Here is a 19,104-nt window from a genome sequence, read left to right as displayed (position 1 = left end):
CTAAAGGAATCTCACGGACATCCCCTGCTTCCATGTTTGCAGAAAGAGGAATAAAACAGCAAATGTGGTTTTTATAGAGCAGTTGTGTGAAATGACTGCCAAAATAAAAGCCGAGTATGCAACGTTGTGACAGAACTCAACAGGTGACAACGTGCTTGAGAATACGGGTGTGACACCCAGGCTTCTCGTGTCCAAATGAACACAAAGACACAGCTCAGAAGGCAAGAAGAACGGGTGATGAGCTTAAGACAGCCTTTTTCTTAATCTTTTCTCACTAGCCCTTATCTGCTGGACTCTTGGGTAGAAGACAGAGACCAAATTAAAAGATACAAAAATAGGACAGATTCTCATCTGTAACAACTTTCTAGAAGATGACCAGATAGCCTATTTTAGGGGCTGTTCCTTTCTTCTAAGTCTTGTGCGGGCCAGTTACCCTTATTTAGCCAGTCATATGAGAGAACAGTGATCACAGATTCTCTAAGTGAAGCTTATTCTCAGGGCTGTAATGCAGAAGAGTCAAGAACAAGAACACAGTGTCCCTGAATGCTAGCTTTCGGGCCTAACTGTCCATTAGTGATGACATCCATTGCTGATAACCCTTGCTTAAGTCTGGAATCAAAACTGACACTAATTCTGCACAGCCTTCTCAGCATGTCCTCAGAACCATGACGGCAAATACTCTTCCCTATATATACACCCTTTTGTAATGTCTGAATTGTGAATCATGTGAATTTACTACCTATTGAAACAAATATTAAGATCAAAATTTTAACTATCCTAATTTTATTGAAATCAAAATTTTACATGTTTAAGCATAAAGACTCAGAGAAAGTATATCATGGGCTATAGTCAACTGAATTCACTTCTAAATAATTAACAAAAGTTATTTCTATTACCAGAGTAACATGATCCATCCAACCTATACAAAACAACGGCCAGTGGAGAAAGAACAAGCAATTTTACTTGGGGATTTCTGCCTCCCTCCAATAGAAAGATTCAAGCAGCCCCCATCTAAGACTCATTCTGAGGCACAAAGGGAGCCCATATTCCTCCCAGCAATTTTCCCCAGAAGCCGACACATAAAACTTCCAAAATGACAAAAGTAATCTGTCTGCCTAAAAAGGATGAGTTTGAGGGTAATAAAAATATACCACATAAACCACCAAACAGTATCTTATTTATATGAATCTTACTGATGGCCCTTCTGAAAAGCCACAGCTTATAGGTCAGTTTCCTAAACTGACACATTTTGAGAATATAAAATCCCCCTACATTTAAAATATGTGATACGTACTTTGTGAAGAAATGATGTATATAACTCAATGCAGTGAAAAACTTGGCTTTTATCAATTATGATGTTGACTGGATTTTGTCTTCTTCAGCCACTGGGATTCAGCTTTCGTAAAGCATTTTGCTTTGATGACTCACATTTGTAATACAATCACTTTACTCATCCCCACCTAATATACTGTAACACATTTTCCCCTCCAAGATCTAGCCATAGTCATTTCACAAGAGAAAGAAAAAAAGAACAGATTAAAAGGAAGCAGGACAGACAGTGAGTAAGCCATGAACAACGGCCCAAAGGACTGTAAAAATCCTGGCAGATCATTTCCATGTGTTTCAATTAAAGTTGCCATGAGAAGTGGACAAAGAACTAGAGAGAATATCAATAAAGTTGTATTCATTCTCTCCTTTTGTAAGTACAGTTAGATCCAAAGAATGAAAATTACAATAACTGGAGAACTTGCAAAGTTTTAACATAGAAAAATATTTGGGATGCATCCAGTGCAAACAGTCTAATTTGTAATGCCATCAGCCAATTAGAGAACATTAAAAAGCACTTTATATACATTTTTAGTAGACACAGAAAAAAGGACTAAGGGTGTATAAATGGTAGTTGTCTTTCAAAGGTGACATGACTATGTAGATTTTTTTTTCTCTTTCCTGCATGTTAATTATACACTTGTTACAGACAACTTAAAAATGACTTGTAATAAGGAAAATGATTTGGTTTAAATGACTAGGAAGTTAAAATCCATAGATCAAATTGAGCATCAAAACATGATAATAACATTTACAAATTTGCCAAATTTTTCTAATTACAGTAAATTTTCTACAAAATCATTTCACCCATTAAAAGCTACCACAGGTTGAATTGTGTCCCCCAAAATTCATGTGTGAAAATCTTAACCGGGAGTACTTTCAAACGTGACCTTATTTGGAAATGAGGTCCCTGCAGATGTAATTATTAAGATAAGATCATTAGGGTGAGCCCTAATCCAATGCAACTGGTGTCCTTATAAAAAGAGGAAATTTGGGCAGAGAGAGACTCACAGGGAGACACCAGGTGAAGAAGATCGAGATCGGGGTGATGCCTCTACAAGCCGGGAATGCCAAAGACGGCAAGCCAACCTCCAGGGGCTAGAACAGAGGTGTGGAACAGCTTCTCCCTCACAGCCTCAGAAGGAACCAGCCCTGTCCACACCCTGACCTCGGACTTCTAGCCTCCAGAACTGTGGGACAACCAGTTTTTGTTGTTTAAGCCACTGGAATTCTGGTACATTTTTACAGCAGCCCTAAAAATTAATACAAAAGGTTTTGAAGCATAGTGTGCAGAGACATTACACTTTGACCACATGTATTTTTTTCCTACCAATCTGTCTTTTGGTAGATAGTGCTTGCAAAATCAGTATTTCCTCCGTATGCTCCTCCTCGCACCCTTATTATTGCAGTTATGTAAGGCCACACAAATGAGTTTTCTCCAGTGGAATGTGAGAGTAAGTGACACGTGCCAGAACCGAGCCTGGGCCTTCAGACCGTGGCACACTTCCCTCCATCGTCTCTCCCTCTTTCTCACCAGCTCACATTCCGACACGGTGATGACCCGGCTTCAGACACAGAGGTGACTTCCATGCCTTAAGGAACAGCAGAGCTATGTCTTAGAAGGGGTCTGGTCTCTAACTGGCAGCAGGGCATGACGCCACCCACCAAGCAGGAACATTCTCCTTAGAACGTTACATGGAAGTAAAATAAATAACTTTTCCTCAAGGTACTATACTGTATGGCTCGACTGCTACAGTAAGTTGGTCTTTTATCCTAACAGAGTAGCAGTGGAAATGAAACATTTTAAACACATACAATAGAACAGTACACAGAAAATCGGGGCTGATCTCTGAAAGAAACGGTAACTGTGACTCTGTGGGAGAAGTGTAAGGGTAGAGTAAACTGAACAACTACTAGCACAGCTCCAAATCTGAGACAATGTATTTAATGATCTCAGTAGCTGTTAAACTACAATTTTGACCCTTTGTAGAAATCTACCAGTTCTTATTCTTAAAGATATTTAAGTTTTTCCTTTATTTTTAATTGCAAAAATTATTAATGGGAATGATTACTTTAATATAATCATATTGTTATCATTTTACATATATTTTGATGGTACCAAAAAAAAGTAACATATAAAAGTCTCACACTTCTCCTCCAATCCCCTCTTTAGGGAGAGCCAGTATGAATCTGAGAGGTATCCTTTCAGACTCAGATGTTTTTAAAGTCAGGAGAGTCAAATTTTAAACTCAGCTCAAGAGAGATTTTGATTTTGGTTTGTGATACATGCCCAAAAGTCAAAACCAAAAAAAAAAAAAAATCTAATAATAAGCATATAGAATCATTATATTTGCATTTCCCTGGAAGAAGAAAGTTTTTTTCAAAGATGCTAATGACTAGCAATGTGGTTTATTTTTTGTTCCTCAATGTTTCCCCAAAATGCCATTATTTTTCATTGGTAGACGTGAGACTAGAAGAAAGTTTCTGGAGGACAATCCCATACTTCTCCATTCCTTCACTCTACTGCAGATGAACCATAATGTCTACTTCTGTCTGGTCAAAACACTAAAAATTACTTTCCGGAAATTGGGGATATTTGCCTTGTATTAAGTTACATGGCTTGTTTCCAGAGTAAATATCCAAATCCTATATGGACACTTGTCAATCAGGAAGACAGTCTTTACTGAACTAGAGAAGAAAATGAGAAGAAAAGTACTCCCATTTAGTTATTCAGAAACCTCATTAACCTGTGACCAAGAATGGAATCCACGATTCCAACTCAGTTTGTGGGACAGACACATGTTTCTGGATTCAAACATGTGTTTCCGTTTAAACTGCTGGAATGTATATATGGCTCCACAAAGAGTGATAAATATTAGCAAATCTTCCAAGAATGAAGGTCCTTTATAACCACATACACTGTGTTTTGATTCAGCTTTTTAAAAGTCTGAGTCACACAAAGCTGAGCAATCTGCTTTTCACATCTCTTTGTAAGTTTGAGAACATTTTTTAAAACCCTCCACAGATCGCGTGTATTTGTACCATCCCAGGCAACCCAAGGCAAATCTGTGACTTCTGCTATTTGTCCTCTCTTTTCTTCCCCTTGCGGCAAGCCTGCCCCAGCTAAAAGCAGAGTATTCTGAATCGCCCAAGGATTGAGTACAAGTTGGATATTAACCAGTGGCAGATAATGCCAATGAAAGAGGCTTCAGGCACAGGACACAAACTTCAACAGCATGAGCCTAAAAAGCAGGGGTGGAAAACTGTGGTCTGGCACATTCTACTCGGCTGGCACAGTATGTTTAAGTTTTTAACACTGAAATCCCTTTAGGAAAGGCAGCCCACATAAAGAAGGTATTTGGTCTTACAGGATAGTGTACCTCACCTTGCACCATGAACCCCTCAGATGTCATGTGCCAGCCAGGTACTTGACGTTGAGAGCTGCGTGAGTTCTTCCACCTCTGAGCCTTCTTCTTTTCTGTTTTTTCCCCTAGATTGCCCTTCCAACCCACCCAAGCCCACTTCTTCACTGAGCTAACTTTTACTCTTCTAAAGACCTCAAGAAGTCCTTTTTAATCTCAAGTCCCAGTCAAGTACTTAATCCTCTATGGCCCCAGACTTTCCTGCTATTTAGGTGACTGCATTATCAAACACCAGACTGATTCCTTTAGGGCAGGGACTATGCCTTGCTCACTCTGGTCTTTCCAGCGTGTTGCATGCAGCAGGTGGTTAAGTATTTTCAGAATGAAGAAATGGCAATACCAGTGTCAGATCTGAAAATACTCACTTTTAATATCTCTGGAAGAAAATGCAGATGAAGGATGAAGTTGACCCCCCCCCCCCAAAAAAGAGCAGGTCACACAGAAGGCAAGAGAATGAAGAGGCTTGTAAAAGCCACATCTGGTCACACAGGTATTTTCCAAAAGCTCGATAACCCTCTACAGTGATATTTAGCCTCATCCATAATTGCTGCATTTCACTCTAGGACACCTGCACGGTTGCCCCTACACACATGCTTTCTGGATCCCAACAACACACAAATCTAATGAATTCCAGTGAACAAAGGAAAGAAGAAAATTAACTCGAGTCCATTTCTTTGAAAGGACAGGCATCTTCCCTTACATAAAACACTTATTTTAAAACACAGCTAACTAGAATTAATCAACTTCTCTTCATAGTGTCTCATCTTCAATCAGCTCCACTCCTATTTCCATCTATGACTGGCCAGACTGGTTTCACGGAGGGTGAGAACTTAGAGAGGGCAGCGAGGGACACAGTGGACATGGTTACCAAGCGTGAGCAAGCAGGTCTAACGGTGCATCTTCTGTCGATTATATTTAACCCACTCACGGTCGTGCTGACCAGAAAAAAATGAAGAGGCTGTGAGCGACCACTTCTTTCCACCACCCAAGTCAGGCAGGTGTTTGGGGAAGGGGGAAGTGGGCGGCAGCAGGAAAGGGGGATGATCTAGGCAGCACATCTGGCAGCCCTCAAGGCCTCCTTGCCTCCAAGCAAAAACTTGACTACATTTGCCCAGAAGAAGCCTAAGTCCTAAACAGCCTGCTGCCCTTTCCTTGCCCCCACCAGCAGCTCCAGCTAGCTTACTGAAACCTATTCCCCGCCCCTTCAAATGGAAGGGGAGCTCTCAGGGGCCTCTGCTGGAGCAACTCGGACAGGTATATTTCTCCTTAATTATCACCAAGGTAGGAGTAAAAAGCAACTTACCTTTTGAAAAAAGTCTTCCCCACTTTTGCCTTTTCCTTCAGCAGCAGCTGTAAATAAAAATGTATACATTTAAAATAGTTTCATTTTTCAACCTATGCATTCAAAACACTCTCAAGTATCAGGCATGGGAATACAAAGGTAAACAAGACCCGAGCCTTGCTCTCCCAAAGCCCAGCGCACGCTTATTACAGGCCTCATCTGTGATGCAACATTGCTAAGCATAATGCACTAATCCAATCAGCTAGACATCTTTAATAACTTCACACCCCTTTTTCTGTCTGGAAGCCTCCAAATGTCTGTTTTCACACATGGATGAAAGTAACATTGTCCCCTGATTGTTAAGCAACTACATACATGAACAATGCATTGTAATATTCAGCGGTAGTGCTGTGAGCACTTCCTGTCTGTAATCAGCCCCAGGCATGAGGTTGCCTTTTCAAATGATGGCTTATCTGACAAGGCCTGCTAGGAGCTGTTTCAGTTTTATGCTTTCCAATGACTATATAATCTACTCGGATTTCGGCTGGCATCATATACTACTTTAACTCAATCCTTTATTCAACATTTACAAAGAGAGGGACCATGAGGACTAAAAAGTAATGGTGAGGGGAACAGACAACAAAATTTCATGTGAGTTTAACTGAAAGGTCATTGTGTTTGAACATTTGTTTTTGTATCTAAATGGTAGCCTACAAATAAAGGACAAACCCAGTTCTGTACGTTCAAAACTTTTACAACTCTGTGAACATTTTTTCTTTAATCTGTGGGGAGGCGTGGGAAATTTGACTAAAAGGAGAGACGGGGCAAAGAGCTGACAGCATCTTGCTTGCAACAGCCTCAAACTGCACTTTTCAGAAGGCAGACACCAAGTGTCAGCTTCAGGCCCCGGGTGGAAGAGTGGCTAACTGGAGAAATGAGCTGGAGCAAGAACTCCCGGAGACTGAAATCTAGAAGACCACGGCAGCCCAAACACCTGCTGGGCAATGTCATCAAGGGGCACTGCACATACACGTGGGTGCACACACGCGTGTGTGTGCGTGTGTATGTACGAGGGCACTCGCTAAAATTATTAAAGACCCAAGAGGTGTGGCAGATCTTCCCATTAAGTAGAGAACTCAAAACTCCAAGAAATTCTCTCTGCTCTGAAAATAATAAGTATTAAAATCTCAATTCACAAAAGGAAAGGGGTCAGAGTGGAGAAAGATACAGAGAAGCTACCCTGCTGGCTTTGAAGACAGAGGACGCGGTCACAAGCCAAGGAATATAGGTGGCCTCCAGCAGCTGGGAGAAGCAAGGAAACAGATTCTCCCCTGGAGCCTTTGGACAAAGTGTGCTCCTGCCAATACCTTGAAAGAGCCCAGTAAAGTGCATTTCTGCGTTCTGACCTCCAGAACTGCAAGAAAATAAGTTTACGTTGCTGTAAGCCCTGTAATTGTGGTGATTTGTTACAGCGCCAAAATGAAACTAATAATTTTAACTGTACTTTTTACACAAACACCACACCATCAACACCATGAACTGAGCAGAGACACTGATGTGAGCATGTGAATCACGCATTTACACAGACTCTTTGTAGTTAACTCTACAAGTTATGAATTTTTCACTCTGACTTGGAAAGATGCCAACACTAAAGCTTTTGAAAGAACATAAAAAGCAATTTTGAACCAAAAAAACAAAGCTCACTCTTCCTAAATAAATTGGCAAACGTGGCTGATCCCAGCCAGAGGGGCCAGCGAGATAGTAGGTCAGCCCCCAGACCTAATGACACAAAAGCCTTGGGGGCATTTCAACCCAGCCACCTCTTGGGCTATCTTTATCTCCATTTTAAAATAGTTTAAAGGGAGCCCCTGCTCGATGACACAATTGCTTGGCAATGAAGATTGCATACCAGGGCACAAAGATTGGAAAAAAAATTGCAGTGACGTGGAGGGAACTCTTCCTTAAAATGAAGTTTTACTAAGATGTTTTCCAAGGCCTATCGAGCAAGGCAGATGAACACCCCCTTCACCCACAGGGGGCTGCTTCACCACTTAGAATCTCTCAGTTTTAATTTCATGATACGATTACATTTTATTACAGAAACTTCTTTTAGGACACTTATTTTCCTCATGGCAAGTGCATTATGTCACAACCTTGAAATGCCCCTTCATGCCAAGTCCAGCTAAACAGACTTCATAGAATGGCCTTTCAATCCCTGGATGAATAAAAAAGGGGACATTTCCTTACTTAGACCCAAATTATAACTGTATTCCCAGGAAAAGCATCTAAAATGTAACCAAATACCTGCATTTTTTAGCAACCTTACAATTTGAGGGGGAGCAGGAGGCAGGGAGTCAGAGATGGCACTCTCATTGGCACCAAAAACCTGGGGCTCTTTTAAGTCCAAGTGTACAAGAAACTCCAAATCTGGGCCCGATTTTCCCCTGAATCCTGAGACGTGCCCATTTCCAAGACCGCAAACACCTGGGAACAGCCCCTGGCTGGGCTCCCGGTCAGCCACTGTGTCAGGCGCAGACCATGGGGAGGCCCGGTCAGCGGCCCTGTGCTGGGAGTGTCCTCACGGCATGCCTCGTATTGCTTTCCAGAACTGAGCCAGGTTGCTGGGTCTCCCACATGACTTTTACAGACCCCACACAAGCAACGCTGTCAAGACCAAAGAAGTCAATCAAGGGAGAGCAACACTTCACCAAAATCATTCTCTCCCCTCTGCAAAGAGGGGTCCTCCTGTGCTCACATTTGAGGGGCCAGTTCTCAAACTTACTCTAAACTCCTCGGTATTAAAATATAAACTCCTGAAGAAACGAGAGAGTGGGGGGAGGAGGTTTGCAGAATATTTCTCTCTCCGTGTAAACTCAGGTATTTAAGATGTTCATCTGACAGACCCAGAAAGGAAAGAGCAGCTCAGTCTCTCACCAGCTGCTGGTGAATCGAAACAGGCAAGGCCTTGCCTTCCTTCAACCTGCAACCTTGGTTCATACAGGCACAGCCATCCAACTAGTGAGGTGAATCAAGAATTAAAATTCAGTTCTAGAGACAATTTTCCCAAAGATCTTGTTACAGTCACAACTCTATCCAAATTAAAACTTACCAGAAATTTAATTTAGCTCCTCTTACTCTGGACAATGCACTAAGAAGCTAGTCATCTTACTCTTTACCCAACACCAGAGCTCAGCAACTAACGTCAGGACTGAAGGATAAAGAGTGCTTCTGGGGGACCCTCTGAAAGTGGGACTGCAAGAAAAAACATGATATGATACTATCTTGACCCAACAGTTTTCTTTTCATTACGTTTGGAGGGGGAAACGCTGCCTGTGAAATGAGCCAGCCCACGCCTGCCATCGCAGCACGCCCTGACCTTTGAAGGCTGACTCTCTTCTGTGGTACAACAGATCTACGGAGTCTTCACTCTCTTACACACCGGCACACCCTCAGGTTTTTTATTCACAGTAACATGAACGCACACACAGGATGATTTAGCAGGCTTTCTCTGTCTTTACAATATGCCTTCTGCCTTGATGTTCCAAAATTTAATCATCTGATTATAAAAAAAAAAAAAAAAAAAAAAAAACCCTGGGTTATTCCTGCCAATGAAAGCAACTGTCTTTATTTTCACGACACAGAACTCCAAGAATAAATTACTTCAATACTACTGAAACCTGGCTTTGTGGATTGTGCAGGTAAGCATTTCATATTTTAAGCTGAACAATTCATTTTTTATGTTTATTATAATTTCTCCAATGCTCTGCTATATTTTATTTCATATTTTTGCTTCGCAAGAAATATGGGATGGCAAAAGCCCCAGCCAATAAAAACAGCCAAAGTTGAAACAGGTGTAAACTATTACAGTCCCTCCAACTACAGGGCAAGTTTAGTTAATTACTGAATTAAAAAAGAGGGGGGGAAGAGCTCAATTTTAAATTCTTCACCGGGCATATGGAAACTTGTTTAAATATCCTTTTCATTCTGAAATGCTTTTCCACTATAACATCTGATGCTTTATGCAGCCAAATAAAAAAACACAAGGGCTATGTATTTCATATTTAAAATATAGTATGGAATATGTTTAAACATTCCTTTGAAAAGCAATGAGTTTTTTCACCTTTGTGAAATTTGAGCAAGAAAAAATAAATTCAAATTATAAAAAAAAATTGAGAAATAATTCTTCAAATCTATAAAGATTCAGGGCATTCCTCGCTTTTCCCCCCCACAGAACCTAACTGTAGCACATTTATAAATAACAAGGCTGCTGTATCTTAAGGGCACCTGTAAGATAAATGTAACCATTTAGCTAGTCTGATTTGCCTGCAAAAATATTTTACTAACAGTTTTTTTTTAAACATTCACTTAATGTATCAATTTAATCTACATGCTAAAAGAGCTATACCATATATTTTACTCATATATTACTGTTTTCAGAAAACTTCCCTACAATTTGGCCAATTCTACTGAGAGAGGAATCAGCAAGAGCTGTAGAAGATGCAGTTTCTGTATATCCCCAGAGAACTTACGTTCATGAATCGTATCTAAACTCTGGACTGGCGTGCACAGCTCTGAGAACTAAATGCAGAAATAGCGGACATTAAGTCAATTTTAAAGGTTCTTCGATTCACAATTAAAATCATTCAAATACTCTAACCAACTGAAGAACATCTCCCAAGAACATCTCCAAGAGGGTCCCTCCAGTAGAAAGTAGTGTCATCGGAAGGTTGTGTATCACAGTAAGTGTGAGGATTTTCAGACCCTGTCTCTCCTAAAACTCCCTCACTGCTTCCCAGAGTCCATTGAGAACAAATCAAACTCAGCCACTCTGAAAAAAGAGTCATGTACGCCTACTAAGAAAAACCAACAAGAAACAAAAATAAAATAAAATAAATTTTTTATCTTAGTAGTGGCTGGATATTTCAGGATGGTTTTCTTCAGCTTCAGGCTTTTTCCTTAAATACTGTTTTATTTTTCCAGTTAAAAAAATTCCCAAGTCCAAAAATACAAAAAATTCTTAAAGAGGACTATAAAACAAGATGTACAAAATGATCAATTCTGTATTTATATATACATGTGTGCATATACATACAATGTTTATGCTAGATTTAAAAAGACTTACAGGATAAACATAAAAATATTAACAAGTCTTATTTGAGTGGATGAATTATTGGGTCATTTATCGCTTCCTCCTTTGCATTTTTCAGAGTATCTTTAAAAAGTCTAAATAAATAGCTTTTAATAGCCTTTAATTAGGGTGAAAAATCACGTAAAAATCATTTGAAATTGTTCTTCCTATTAGAGAGTGAACCAAGGTTTTTACCTTTACAAATTTGTCACAGCCTCATTTTCAGCCCAGCGTATGAGACAACCTGGCAAATATCTGAAGGTCCAATGTGGATATAAGCTAACTAAGGAGACAAATGAATCATGTAGTATCAGCTACAGATAAAAGTCAATAAAATCACACCAAATACGGAACATCATAGGCCTTACTTAACTTGGCATTTTCTAGACTGAATTACTGATTATGTGCAACTTAACTCTCAGTAAGGAAGTTTTACCAACTTACACCTAGGGTAAGAAACTTCACAGCTGAAAACACTAAACAATCCAGTATTTGGAAACCCTCTGTAATTCACATCCAAATTTAATAGCTACCCAAAAGACAGAAAGAGATGCTCTCTAAAAGGCAGGAATCAAAAGAGAATGATTTTACCATATATTTCTAATTATATATCAATAATAAATTGTAGTTTTAAAAGAAAGCCATTTTTTACTGGAAGGTCACATTAAATGAAACAGGAAAAAAGAAAAAAAAAAACAGATAACACCTTAGTAATTTACCACATTCTAAAAGGGCTCAATGGCTAAGAGTCTGAAAGAAAAGGGATGGATTATCTATGATAATTTGGGCAAAGAGCATGAACTACACCAATCATCCAAGACATCCACGGCAGCTACTTTTTAAAAATTTCCTTTCCCACCAAATTTTCAACAGAGCTAATAGGAATGACAAAGATGATGGAGTGAGGAGAGGAGCCCTGATCTCTTCTAACAACGGAGGCCACTGCTGCCTCTCTAAAGCTTACATCTGCTAACTCTAAGTTAAGTCCTTTGCAGACTACACATCTCTCAAAACTAGTATTGCAGGGGATTTTTTTTTCATGTTAAATCTCTCAGGGCAACAAAGCTCTGCCAACAGTCTAATGCAAGGGACAATCTAAGACAGTGGTGGCCCTGGCACACTCAGAGCACAGAGTAGCCTCCAGCAAAGGCCAGCGTTCTCTAATCTACGGGCTTTAGTTTCAGAAAGCATCTGTTGCTGTCAAATGCAGGAAAACGAACTTCACAAAAATCTGAGAACATCTAAGTTATATGATTCATTGCTTCAAGCAAACTTGAACTCTTCAAGCAACCCTGGCTAACAGTTTATTCAGACTTCAAATTTATTGGCCTGACAATGAAGACTTCCTTGTGGGCTGATGATCTTAATGTATGTCAATGGACTCTCAGTCCAACTGATTAACAGAAACTTTGGTCATGTCAAGTGTTTTGCTTTCAAACCCTATTTCTCTTTTTTTTAAACATTTTTTTATTGCATTATAGTCATTTTACAATGTTGTGTCAAATTCCAGTGTACAGCACAATTTTTGTTACACATGAACATACATATATACATTGCCACATTGTTTTTTCGCTGTGAGCTACTACAAGATCTTGTATATATTTCCCTGTGCTATACAGTATAATCTTGTTTATCCATTCTACATATGCCTGTCAGTATTTACAAATTTTGAACTCCCAGTCTATCCCTTCCCACTCCCATCTTGGCAATCACAAGTTTGTGTTCTATGTCTATGAGTCTATTTCTGTTTTGTATTTATGTTTTTGTGGTTTTTTTTTTTTTTTAGATTCCACATATGAGCAATCTCATATGGTATTTTTCTTTCTCTTTCTGGCTTACTTCACTTAGAATGACATTCTCCAGGAACATCCATGTTGCTGCAAATGGCATTATGTTGTAAGTTTTTATGGCTGAGTAGTATTCCATTGTATAAATATACCACCACTTCTTTATTCAGTCATCTGTTGATGGACATTTAGGCTGTTTCCATGTCTTGGCTATTGTAAATAGTGCTGCTATGAACATTGGGGTGCAAGTGTCTATTTGAAGTAGTGTTCCTTCTGGGTATATGCCCAGGAGCGGGATTCCTGGGTCATATGGTAAGTCTATTCCTAGTCTTTTGAGGAATCTCCATACTGTTTTCCACAGTGGCTGCATCAAACTGCATTCCCACCAGCAATGAAGGAGGGTTCCCTTTTCTCCACAGCCTCTCCAGCATTTGTCATTTGTGGACTTCTGAATGATGGCCATTCTGACTGGTGTGAGGTGATATCTCATCATAGTTTTGAAGTGCATTTCTCTAATAATTAGTGATACTGAGCATTTTTTCATATGCCTATTGATCATTTGTATTTTTTCCTTGGAGAATTGCTTGTTTAGGTCTTTTGCCCATTTTTGGATTGAGTTGTTTGTTTTTTCTTAAGTCATATGAACTGCTTATATATTCTGGAGACCAAGCCTTTGTCAGTTTCACTTGCAAAAATTTTCTCCCATTCCATAGGTTGTCATTTTGTTTTATTTATGGTTTCCTTTGCTGTGCAGAAGCTAGTAAGTTTAATTAGGTCTCATTTGTTTATTCTTGCTTTTATTTCTATTGCTTGGGTAGACTGCCCTAGGTGAACATTTCTGAGATGTATGTCAGATGTTTTGCCTATATTTTCTTCTAGGAGGTTTATTGTATCTTGTCTTATGCTTAAGTCTTTGATCCATTTTGAGTTTATTTTTGTGTATGGTGTAAGGGAGTGTCCTAGCTTCACTGATTTACATGCTGCTGTCCAGTGTTCCCAACATCATTTGCTGAAGAGACTGTCTTTATTCCATTGTATATTCTTGCCTCCTTTGTCAAAGATGAGTTGACCAAAAGTTTGTGGGTTCATTTCTGGGCTCTCTATTCTGCTCCATTGGTCCATATGTCTGTTTTTGTACCAATACCACGCTGTTTTGATTACTGTAGCTCTATAGAATTGTCTGAAGTCTGGGAGAATTATTCCTCCAGCCTCTTTCTTTTTCTTCAGTAATGCTTTGGCAATTCTAGGTCTTTTGTGTTTCCATATAAATTTTATTATGATGTGTTCTAGTTCTGTGAAATATGTCCTAGATAATTTGATAGGGATAAACCCTATTTCTCTTAAATAAGCAATCTCTGAAGCACCATTTAGTTCAGCCTGTGGTCATAAGCACTATTTGACAACTTTGGAGTATTACATAATATTAGTTTACTTTTTTTAATCAATACTCTTCTAGCTTTACCAAAAGCTAAAGGATGTTCATAGCCTTTATGTAGCTCACATTGGTCTTGCCAGAGACCTGTGTTGTCCAAAACAATAACCACTGGCCACTTGTGGCTACTGAGCACTTGAAACGTGGCTACAGTCTGAATCCAGACATGCTACAAGACTACAAAACACAGTGGATTTCAAAGACAATACAAAAAAAAAGTAAAAATCTCATCAATAATTTTTGATTATATGTTGAAATAATTTTTTATATACTGGGTCAAAGAAAATTAAATTAAAATTAATCTCACCTGTTTTGTTTCTTGTTTATATGGTTGTAAAATTTTAAATTACATTGTGGCACACATTACGCTTCCGTTTCACAGTGCTATACTATAGGGGATAATAACTTGCTTTGCTATGACCCAAGGAGGTTTGAAAAGATCCAAGCAGAGAGCACTGTGACAGGCTACAAAGGACTGAAAACAAGGAATACTTCCAAATAGTGGGCGTCGGCAGCTCGAAATCAAAGCTGTTATCTGTCTCAACATCCTGGGAAACATTTTGAGGGGAAAAAAGAAAAAGGTTGGTTGGTGTCTGGAGAGGTGGTGGGAGAGTTAAAGTATTAGAGTAGTTTGAGTTAAACATACAACATTAATAACCATTTCCTTAATATCCAGCTTTGTCCCAACCCAAAACTATTTAAGAGTTTATGTGGATGGTTATTTAATGGAATGAAGTTTATATTTCTTTTGTGTTTGTAATAACATGGCAATGGAGCACACCAACTGGTTTTCAAATTAGAACCAAATGTGTTCCAGGCATGTTTAAAGTTCAGGTATACGCAGAAAATCTGTGACAGAGTGAACTATTTGTTATTCTCTCCACCAAAGTGGGCACAGGGGCAGGAGAGCGCAAAGGTGGGCTTGCTTTCATCAGGGCTACTCCAATCATCTTAATGCTGAAAGGCTCATTTATTGATTCACTTAAACACTACTTATTTAGCACCTGAGGCATAGAGAGAGGAGATAGAAGCTGTGGCATCAGAAAAAACTAGGTTCAACTCCAGGTTTACCAGTTACTAGCAGTGTAATGGCAAGTCATCCAGCCTCCCGAAGGCTCTATCTTCACCTCTAAAATATGCAAATAAGCACTCTATAAGAACTTAATAAATGAAAGCTCATAACTTTGGTCTCAAAGAACTTACCAGGAAGACTGTAAGTTCTTTGAGACCAATAATAAAAAAATGACAAGACTCTGAAAAGTTGAACATTATACATATAAGAGTTACAGGTAATAGGAATTCAAAATATGAATACAGTATGGAGCTTCTGAGCAGACTGTTAAATAAGGGAAGAGATAGAAGAGACATGGGGTGATGTGGAAAAGACATGGCAGGCAGAATGCTGTGAACACCCTTGTCTGTCTGTCTAAAACTTCAGTTTCCCTTTTATATGCTTCAGAGCCCTTAAAATAGCACCTGTTCCTAAAAGGAGTTGTAGGTGCAGGACAGCAGAGAGGACAGGGAGCTCCCCAGTGACCGGGAACGTGACTTTCCCAAGTTGGCTCACAGAGATTCATTACCAGAGGAGGCAATGCTCCCCAGAGGAGTGTCTGGAAATATATGGGTGTTTTCCGTTGCTGTCGTCACAAGATGGGGCAGTAAATGATCTTCTAAATAGCACATTATCTCTGCCTCTTCTCTCTGAACCATCAGTGGCTTAGACTTACTCAAGGGCCACGCACTGCCATGAAAACTACAACAGCTGCTCCTACTCAGGGTTAAAATTTGCTCCTGGGTACTGCACATGTCCGATTCTAGTGCAGCATACTCTAATTCCGGTCCACAGCTGCTGCACTGCTCTACGTGCTGAGGACTGCACTGTGGTAAGATGGCCACAGAGCAGTTATTCACCTTGGAAAGTATCAGCATACAAGGTCATTCTCTGGTTGGTGAGGACTACCTGTCAACAAATCCCACCAAAGCAGATAAGGTTTTAGTGCCTCACTCTAAAATATGAACAAGAGCAAAACAAAATGACAGAAAGAAAGTGGGGGAGGAGGAGATGAAGGAGAAGCAGAAGAAGGGAAAAGAGGAGGAGGACAGGGAGAAGAAAGGAGAAGGGTAGAAGAGGAAGGGAGGATTGGGGAGGAGGAGGAGGAAGATGAAGGAGGAGACGACAGTAAGGAAGGACAGGGTGGGGAACAGGGGAAGACAGAGGAAGGAGAATGGGGAATTTTTTTAAGCCTACAGTATTATCAAAATGAGAAGGAAAAGTAATGCACTCCCAAAATGGGACAATATTTTTAAAAGGAGAATATTTAGAGAATAAGAAAAAAATCTTGTAAACTAAAAATATAACAAAAATAATACATTTCTATCCAAGATTTAGAAAAAATTTTAAATCTCTGGAAAGGAAACAAGATGACATATGTATATAAAATAAAGGAGGAAAGATAAAATATATCTTTTTTAAGAAGGCCAGTCCAAGAGTCCAAAACCAACTAATCAAATTCTCCAGAAGGAGAGAACACAGAATATAAACTGGAGAGAAAATATCAAAAAAAAACAAAAAACAAAAAACAAAAACCCAGAAGTTTTTCAGAATTAAAAAAATAAGTTTTTATTGATAAAGCCAACTAAATATCTAGCTAAATGAATTAAAAATTACCCATATCAAGGCATAGCCTACTGAAATTTCACATCTGGAATAAAAGCATCTTAAAATCTTCCAGAGAGACTAGAACAAGTCACAGGCAATTATAATGGCATCAGAATTCACATTCATGCCATAGGAAGCCATGTGATAATGGAGTAAAGTCAAATTCTAAGGGAAATTTTCAACCCCAAATTCTTTACGTGGCTAAACCTTCAATTAAGTCAAAGGATATGGTGACATTTTCAGGCAAAGTTGAAAAAAAAAATTATTTCCCTACTAGTTCCTGGCACTATTATAAGTTGCATGCTACCAAATGAGGAACTCAGCCAAGGAAGTGAGAGACTTTCCCAAATATAGGAAATCGAGAGTTAAAGACAGATTGGGGGGGGGGGGGATTCCAAGATGGAAGTGAAAATAATTCCTTAGATGGTAGGACCATTCCAAGATGACAGCTGCACACCCAGAACAGAAGGCAAATGGTAAAGGAGGAAGCAGAACAACTAGCTTCAGGAGGAAGGTTCTTGGGGTGGGGGAGGAGTGGAGTAACTGATTAATCATCTGAAACCTTGACCATGTGGAAAATTACACTGGGAGGACATATAGAGTGTGGGAAGAGTTTGTAATAGGTATAAAGAATATTAAGCTTGAGGGGGAAAAAACAAGGCAATCATTAACTCCAGGGAAAACAAAATTCTAACAAAGGAGGAAATGAAATCTCTGTATACTCCTGGGTTTGTCAGGGAACAGCAGCAGATACATAATATAATATAAAGACTAAATACTGATTTAACTAAAACTTGCGACTTATCTTTATTGGGAAGAGAGGGGAGGAGAAAAGTGGACAACTAAACCATTTGTAACACAGAAGAGTTCAGTAGAATATGTCTGAAATAAATGAATCAAGAGAAAGCAATAAAAATAATCTAGAAAATGGAGAAAATACTAGAAGAAATAGCTCAAAGAGTAAAAAGCAACTGCAACTAAGGAATAGTACATGATATTATAGGAAAGGGTACTATGGTTTCCTAATAAACCTTTTAAACAATTTCATTTTTAAACTGTGTATATGTATTATTTGATGATCATTTTTAACGTACCAGACAATTTCAGTACTCTGGACACAGAAAGAATACAAAGGGCAAGTGTGATCATTTGGCCTAAGACCATTATAACTACATTTGCTAAGTACAAAGCAGAGCTAATGCTCTTCCATGATATGTAAAGATAGAAATCATGCTTTTAATTTTTTTATCTTGATCTTAGAGGCTGTACACTTATATTTTATTTTAAAAGATTCTGACTAAAGTTGAGTGGTCTAAATATCAGATTATGAAACAGCAACAACAAAAAGAAAACGGTAGCTGATCACTGCAGCCTTCAAGACAGCAGCAGCAAGACTTGCGGGTTCTTCTACTACTAGAATGCTGCGGGATAATGGTGGCATTAAGTGAATCACTCAAGGGGCAGCAGACTGGAAGAGCCCTTGTGCTTTGAAGTCTTCTGGGCAGTGCAGAATCCTGTCGGAAGGCAGAAGCAGAAAAAGGCCAAATGGAAAGGCAGCGGGGCAGAGAATGCCTGTAGCTGTCAAGAAAGGAGAGAGGCTTTTGCACACAACAGACAGATCTGAACTTATCTGAAGACCATTATTAAGAAAAATTCCACAGGCCTACCTAATACCAGTAATATTTAATATTACTTGCATGTTGGATCCAGGACTAAATGCGTGCCTTATTGTCCACTCTTCTATTGATTTCCTTTATGAGTTTAGAAATTGTACCAAGAGAATGTTACTGACCTCCCACTCCTGATGGAAGACTGTAATTTTCACTGCAAGGAGGACTCCACCTCTGTCAACGTACTGTCTAGGTACTTTCACTTTCTCCACAAAATTAACCTGTGAACTACCAAGCGGGCAATGCATTCACCTGACCTTTCTGTCATCTTTTAAGTTGTCAATAAATTTAACTATTATCACAAAACGTATCTTTTTTCATTGGACGCTCCCACTAGCTCGAATGAGACAGATCTGCTTAAGCAAACAAACCAATTGGACAAGGGCTTTCTAACATCC

General features: G+C 39.2%; 1 protein-coding gene across 3 annotated transcripts in view; it reads right to left on the bottom strand.

Annotated features, from left to right (window-relative positions):
* BICC1 (BicC family RNA binding protein 1) overlaps positions 1 to 19,104 on the bottom strand; it is a 251,650-nt gene that overhangs the window by 165,090 nt on the left and 67,456 nt on the right. For all 3 annotated transcript variants that reach the window (XM_006190993.3, XM_032491440.1, XM_014564592.2), the window contains exon 2: positions 6,052 to 6,098. In XM_006190993.3, coding sequence (XP_006191055.2) covers positions 6,052 to 6,098 — 47 coding nt within the window. The remainder of the gene's footprint in view (positions 1 to 6,051; positions 6,099 to 19,104) is intronic.

Source organism: Camelus ferus, chromosome 11, assembly GCF_009834535.1.
Source record: "Camelus ferus isolate YT-003-E chromosome 11, BCGSAC_Cfer_1.0, whole genome shotgun sequence".
Classification (NCBI taxonomy): Eukaryota; Metazoa; Chordata; class Mammalia; order Artiodactyla; family Camelidae; genus Camelus; species Camelus ferus.
The sequence above is the reverse complement of the archived record's forward strand: the minus strand, read 5'-3'. Positions and strand labels throughout refer to the sequence as shown.